Source organism: Arachis ipaensis, chromosome B9, assembly GCF_059453495.1.
Source record: "Arachis ipaensis isolate K30076 ecotype BB chromosome B9, ASM5945349v1, whole genome shotgun sequence".
NCBI classification, from domain to species: Eukaryota; Viridiplantae; Streptophyta; class Magnoliopsida; order Fabales; family Fabaceae; genus Arachis; species Arachis ipaensis.
Genome location: NC_142444.1, coordinates 152,642,678 through 152,649,633, shown reverse-complemented (window position 1 = coordinate 152,649,633; position 6,956 = coordinate 152,642,678). Strand labels below are relative to the sequence as shown.

The window sequence follows — 6,956 nt, the reverse complement described above, 5'->3', positions numbered from 1 at the left end:
AAGATCAATTGATGGAAGCTGAGCTAAGGGAGAAAACATGAACATGGATTGGGAGCACAACATGCTCATACAAGTCTCATTATATATACAAAGTAGATTAATCATTACTAGACATGAGTCAAAGCCTTGGATCATGTTTTACAAACTCAATAAAAAAATGGAACAATTCAACTCTACCATGGCATTTGAATGCCTCTCTTGAGTAATAATATCATATTTCTGGCACAGCTCCACAAGAATCAACTCAGATGAAACCAGGCATTGATAGTAATTGGCTTTCTTCTTCTACCAATTAAAAGTGTCATTCATTCGTAGCATAAATAAGAAAACAATACAATGAATTTCATTGCATGAGAACCCCACCAGACATCTAAAGCAGGAACAGAGAGCAAACACCCTAGGGTTAGCAATTAGCATAATACTACTAATATTGCACTTTGTATGCTTCGCATCGCAGTATTTTTGAATTGACGGTTGGTTTCTGTGTTTCGTCCCGGGGGGGGGGGGAGAATTATTTAAAGGGTGGCTAATTGAAAGTTCAATTGACTTTGTTCTTCTTTGCTTTCCATCTCCTTTACATTGTCTACTATGTGCTGTATTTTCTTTGATAGGCTCTCGTTATACTCGTCAATATGCTCGAGTATCAATTCAAGATGTCTTTTGTAGGTGACAGACCTCTTTTTCTCTGCTGTCAACTGCTGATTTAATTTTCGAATTCTATCCCGTTCGCCCTGGAAAATAGTATCAGAAAACAAAGAGGTAAGTGGGGGGAAAATAAGCTGAAAACATGTAAAAGAACCAATATTATCCTGAAAAACTTCATTTTGAAATAGCCTGATGCTAATCTCCAACATTTAGCTTAATAGTGGCATCATGATCCATCCAATTTGTCATTTCTAATCAATCTGGCATGAAGTACTGTGAAGATAACTAATTTAGTAATGCATAGCAATGGAAGAAGGAGAACTGACCGAATATTGTTCGTAGATGAAATCCCTTCTGCCACCTCCTGGACCAGCAAGAGGGTGTGTGTGTTCCTTTACAAAATGTGTAACAACCCAGCTACCAGATTTTGCTTTCCTTACCATTATCATTGCCTTGCAACCAACCCTTGTCTCAGCCCTTTGCCGTAAAACATTTTCACGCTTGCCAGTCATCCTGTATCCCTCTTTGTTGCAGACAAAAATCCGCCCAATAGCAGAATTATCGATCCTTGATCGAGCTTTACTAACACGTACGATGAATCCAACACTCGTGGCATATGCATTGTAGAATGCATGTGCCTCTGCTTCTGACTCAAACTCCTGTCCCACATAAGGTTCAACAGGTGAATTCCTGTAAATTCTCGACCTGGGGCTTTCAAGATTAGCAGCCACTTTACCTGCTGTAAGTTCCTGTAAATTCTCGAAAGATTGCGACTTTGAATCTGGAAATTGATGAATTGTATTACCAAGAACATCTCTTCTTTCCAGGTTTGAGCATGATCGAGTGAGATTGGGAGAATCCCAGAAGGGGTTAAGGTTACAATTTTATTTCACCGTTAGGCTTGATTTTGGGTTTGGGCAGGATAAAGGGTTAGGGTTATAATTTTTTTTACAGAAACTTAATTGTATTTTTAAATTATTAGAGATTTAAATATCTGTAAAATAAAAAATTAAGGATATATTTATCTTTTTATAAGAGAATTTAAATATAATTTAATTTATATTGTGTAAATTGATCGGAATAAACCGAATCTAATAATTATTATACGGACAATTAGATTTATTATTTTTGTTATAATAAATCAATTTTATTTTAGTTTATTAAATAATAGTTTATTAACCAATTTAATAAAGATGTCCAATCATATTATGACACATACATATCTTAAAAAAAAAGACATTTTTTTGTGTCTTTATGTAAATAACCTTCATAACAGAATGGTAGGAGCTGATTCGTAACCGTTTGGGGCTTGGAACAAATATATTGTGGACAAGTCAAAAGAGATTGGTTTCATTCAACTTATCAAGGAACAATCTCAACGGGGATTCAAATTGATTACTAATGATCTTGATGGCAAAATTCGCATTGGAAGTTGGAACACAACTGCAGAGTTTCAGTGCTTCGGCTTCATGAATCATGATTTTGGGAGAAAGTTGAACATGCACTAACAATACAATCTAATCAAACTTGTTTATAGTAGTATAATAATTTTTTTATAAAATGTTAAAATACGTATTTTTATACACTGATTCGTGGTTAATTTTTTATTTACGTATACGCACATACACAATGAACTTTACAATCTAAGCTCGACAGAGGTAGTGAAACTAATTTTGGTAGGTCTCAAATAATTAACTAATAATTAATTAGGTTAATTTAAGAATATGTAAATTACTCGCACTAGCTCATTTTATATGGGTGATGTTTCATGGTTGGATAGTGACTACTACTTTGATCAAGTATACACGCGCATAATAGAACTAGCCAAGTAACTTCACAATAGCATGTATAATAATTGTATATATGATATGATATGGAATAAAATGCATGATATAGGGATTGAGGCAGAAATGGTCCTCATTGGTAGGCAAATTAAATCATATGTATGTATATATATATATATATATATATATATATATATATATATTAAAGAGCAAGTAAGCTATATCACATGAAGACATCATGCAACACCACAAAATTTCATGCATTTTGAATATAAATTTGTCTTTCCTTATTGTTTGTCATCCCTTTGCTAGTAAAGATCCAAATTAAAGAATATGTAGTAAGAAAACTAACATAACAGACACAATAAACGCCTTTATATAAGTCAAATAGTCAACATAAATAATCTCGGTCATGAAAGTTCTTGACCTAATAAGTAATAGCCTAATACTTGAGATAAGAATAATGTAGTTTAAATAACTACATTATATACGAAAATATGTTGGACTGTTAGATATACATATATTAATAAAAATAAAATAATTCCACAAAAACTTCTAAATTTTCAATATTAAGTTACTAACAAGTGTTTGGAAACACGATGAGTCGTGATCAGCTATAAGTTCTTTATCAAAGGGACAGTTAAAATGTTTAGCTTTTCTAAGAATTGAAGGTTATACAATTATACTGTTGTTGGGTTGAATACATAATGGGTGGCTATATCCTGAAATTGCTTGTTTTGTTGGTAATGCTATGGCATTTAGGATCCAACCATGCAGCAATAGAGGGTGGAGAAAAGAAGTGCAAAGAAAGGGAGAGACTTGCTCTGCTCAAGTTCAAACAAGGCCTCCATGATAAGTATGGCATTTTGTCTTCATGGAAGGACGAGAATGATTGCTGCAAATGGAAGGGGATTCGATGCAACCATGAAACTGGGTACGTTGAGAGGCTTGATCTTCACTGCTCTGAACCACAATACTACTTGAGCGGTGAAATCAGCCCTTCCTTGACTGACCTGCAACACTTGTCGTATCTAGACCTCACTTGCTTATCAAATAACGCCACTACTCACATCCCACCATTCTTGGGTTCTTTCCCAAATCTATGCTATCTTAATCTCTCTTCTGCTGCTCTCTCCGGTTATGATCTTGGAGAACCTTATTTTGAGGGAGAGATCCCATCACAGCTGGGAAATCTCTCGCAACTGCAGTATCTTGATCTTAGCTTCAATCTTCTTGATGGAGCAATCCCTTCTCAACTTGGAAGTCTCTCACAGCTACAGCATCTTGATCTTGGTAGCAATCAACTTAGAGGAGTGATCCCCTACCAACTTGGGAATCTTTCCCAACTTCAGCATCTTGATCTTGGTAACAATCAACTTGGAGGAGTGATCCCCTACCAACTTGGGAATCTTTCCCAGCTGCAGCATCTTGATCTTCGCTACAATCAGAACCTCACTGTTTATGGTAAAAATCATGGCGGTACGCGGTGGCTGTCAAATCTTTCTTCTTTAACAAGCCTTGACTTGAGTGGAGTCCGTAATCTCGATGATTCTTCTCTCCACTCACTCCAGTTCCTTGGAAAGCTTCCAAGTCTAAAAGAACTGAGGCTAAGCAGGTGTGGCCTTTCTGATTCTCATATTCTTCCATTGTCTAATTCCAGTTTGAATTTCTCTACTTCCCTTGCTATACTTGATCTGTCTGGGAATTATTTGACATCACAAACTATATTCCATTGGGTGTTTAACTTCACCTCTAATCTCCAAGTGCTTGACCTTTCCTACAACATGTTAAGAGGCACCATTCCTGATGATTTTGGCAGCATAATGCATTCACTTGAAAGTATTGAACTCTCAAACAACAATCTAGAAGGCCCTGTTCCAAAATCCTTAGGGAATATGTGCACCTTGCAATCATTTTCCGCTTCCAACAATCACTTGACTGGGGATCTTTCGAGTTTTATTCACAACTCTTCAAGATGCACCAGTAACTCGTTACAAGAAGTGGATTTATCAGGAAATAAAATTCATGGCATGTCGCCTGTCATTTCAAACATCTCGTCTTTGAAAGAGTTACGGCTTTCAGATAATGAATTGCATGGAGAAATACCTACAAGCCTGGGATTGCTTACTGAGTTGGAGCGTTTGTTTCTTGCTGGAAATTCTCTTGAAGGTGTAATCACTGAATCCCATTTCACTAACCTCTCCAAATTGAAATGCTTTGACTTAGCCGGTAGCTTGTTGACAATCAAGATTAGTGCTGGCTGGGTTCCACCGTTCCAAATACAAGTTTTGAGCATACCAGGTTGCACGGTAGATTCTAATTTTCCACACTGGCTCAAGAATCAAAATGAATTCTGGTGGCTTGATATTTCAAATCTCAAGAATCTGGATTCTGTGCCGAACTGGTTGTGGGGAAAATTGCTGACAATGAATATTTTCAATATTTCAGGCAACAATCTAACTGGTACAATTCCAAATCTCCCAATTGAGTTATTTTACCCAGAAATAGATTTGACTTCAAATCAATTTGAGGGTTCCATTCCACGGTTTTGGTTGCAAGCAGGTGCCTTGTATCTATCCAACAATAGATTTTCAAATATAGTATCATTTGTTTGCGGCAATAACACAGCCATGCATTTGGGGATTTTAGATTTATCAAACAATCAATTGAAGGGTGAGTTGCCTGATTGTTGGAATAATTTAAACTCACTACAATTTCTTGACCTGAGCAATAATAAACTTGAAGGAAAGATTCCTTTCTCATTGGGTGTCTTAACAGACTTGGAGGCTTTGATTTTAAGAAACAATAATTTCACTGGAAAATTACCTTCTTCCTTGAAGAATTGCTCCCAGTTGGCATGGTTGGACCTGGGACAAAATGAGTTTCATGGTCCAATTCCATTATGGATAGGAGAAAGCTTAAAACAGTTAGTAGTCCTAAGCTTAAGATTCAACTACTTCAATGGAAGTCTACCTTCAAGTCTGTGTTTGTTAACAAAGCTTCAAGTTTTGGATCTCTCGCAAAATAGATTATCAAGAGGGATTCCAACTTGCATAAAGAATTTTACTGCAATGACTCAAGATGCTGGAAGCTCAACTGAACTAATGAGTCGTCATTGGTATGAATACAAACTTAGAGGAAGTAATGTCACTTTTTCTGTGGAAGAGCAATATAATTTTTACCTTTTTTTAACATGGAAAGGCGCATATCGTAGCTTCAAAAATGCAGATAGGCTTCTAATAGGAATTGACCTCTCAAGTAATCATCTCACAGGTGAAATACCAAAGGAAATTGAGTTGTTATTTGGATTGGTTTTATTGAACTTATCAAGGAACAGTCTCAATGGGGAAATCATCTCTAACATTGGAAACTTACAATCACTAGAGTTTCTTGATTTGTCAAGAAATCATTTGTCAGGCAGAATCCCTTCAAGTCTCTCCAAAATTGATCGTCTTGCTATGTTAGACTTGTCAAACAATGATCTTGATGGCAAAATTCCAATTGGAACGCAACTGCAGAGTTTCGATCCTTCAGCTTATGAAGGAAATCCCAATCTTTGTGGGGAACCTCTTAACAAGAAATGTGAAGAAGAAACCACAGAATATGAGAGGGCAGTAGCACAAGTGAGTGATGACAATTCAATATTCTTGGAGGCATTATACATGAGCATGGGGATAGGGTTCTTCACAGGCTTCTGTGGCTTCATAGTTTCAGTATTATTCATCTCCCCTTGCAGAGAACCCTACTCCAGGTTCTTGAATAGTTTGGTCACCAGAATCTATCTGATCAAAAACTCACTATATAGGGCTAGAGGATGAGCAGGTAGATTTCTTCCTTGTATTGAAAGTGGACTTATTCTCAAACACTTGTTCCATGTACTGAAATTGAAATTTCTTGCAGGATTTCCTACTTTTGCTTGCGTTATGGCCTTATGGGGGGTGAAACTGCATCTTCTATTGTTATCGATAAACCCAATGGAATAATTTGGTTCACAGCATGCTAGTGGTATGAATGCATCTTTTGCTGTTAATGTTAAAAATTTATCAATGTGTTTTGAGTATTATTTGTTGCTTTTTTCTTTCTAGTTCTCAGATTATCAAATTTAGTAGTTCTGTTCTGTTCTTTTTTTTTTGGTAATAAAAGGGGCCTAGGCCCAAGGAAGGAAAAACATTAGCTACAGTCTTGGATTACATCAAGAGTACGAGGGAGTTCTGTTCTGTTCTATTGTGTGTTTTGAGATGAATTCCCATGTGATGCACACCTTTTTTTTTTTGGACATGATGTGATGCGCACCTTCAAGCTTCAAGAACTGTCTTCTTTTTTGAGTTTTTCTTTTTCCGGTTGAGAGCTTCAAGAATTGTCTTTGAAACTTGATAGCTGACAATAATGACAAAATGGTGTGGCCGTGTGGGACTGATTCGAAACATTTGGGGCTTGGACCAAATGGTCTTGGGCTCAACTTCAAAGCCCAATAAATTGCGGACAAGTCTAAAGGGTTATGAAGTAGTGAAACTACTTTAGCTACCT

At 36.4% G+C, this 6,956-nt stretch overlaps 2 protein-coding genes across 2 annotated transcripts; one reads left to right on the top strand and one right to left on the bottom strand.

The window, feature by feature from the left end:
* Positions 1 to 515: 515 nt before the first annotated feature.
* Positions 516 to 2,123, bottom strand: LOC110266973 (protein FAR1-RELATED SEQUENCE 1-like). Its single transcript, XM_021112074.2, has 3 exons — positions 2,045 to 2,123; positions 972 to 1,426; positions 516 to 731 (listed from the first exon to the last, which is right to left on the bottom strand). The coding sequence occupies exons 1-3, from the start codon at positions 2,121 to 2,123 to the stop codon at positions 516 to 518; spliced, it is 750 nt and encodes a 249-aa protein (XP_020967733.2).
* A 978-nt stretch (positions 2,124 to 3,101) lies between these two features.
* On the top strand, positions 3,102 to 6,730 carry LOC107619317 (receptor-like protein EIX2). The gene is made up of 2 exons (XM_088497983.1): positions 3,102 to 6,251; positions 6,330 to 6,730. Exon 1 carries the CDS (start codon positions 3,137 to 3,139, stop codon positions 6,245 to 6,247), a length of 3,111 nt encoding a protein of 1,036 aa, XP_088354109.1. The 5' UTR covers positions 3,102 to 3,136; the 3' UTR covers positions 6,248 to 6,251; positions 6,330 to 6,730.
* Positions 6,731 to 6,956: the final 226 nt, after the last annotated feature.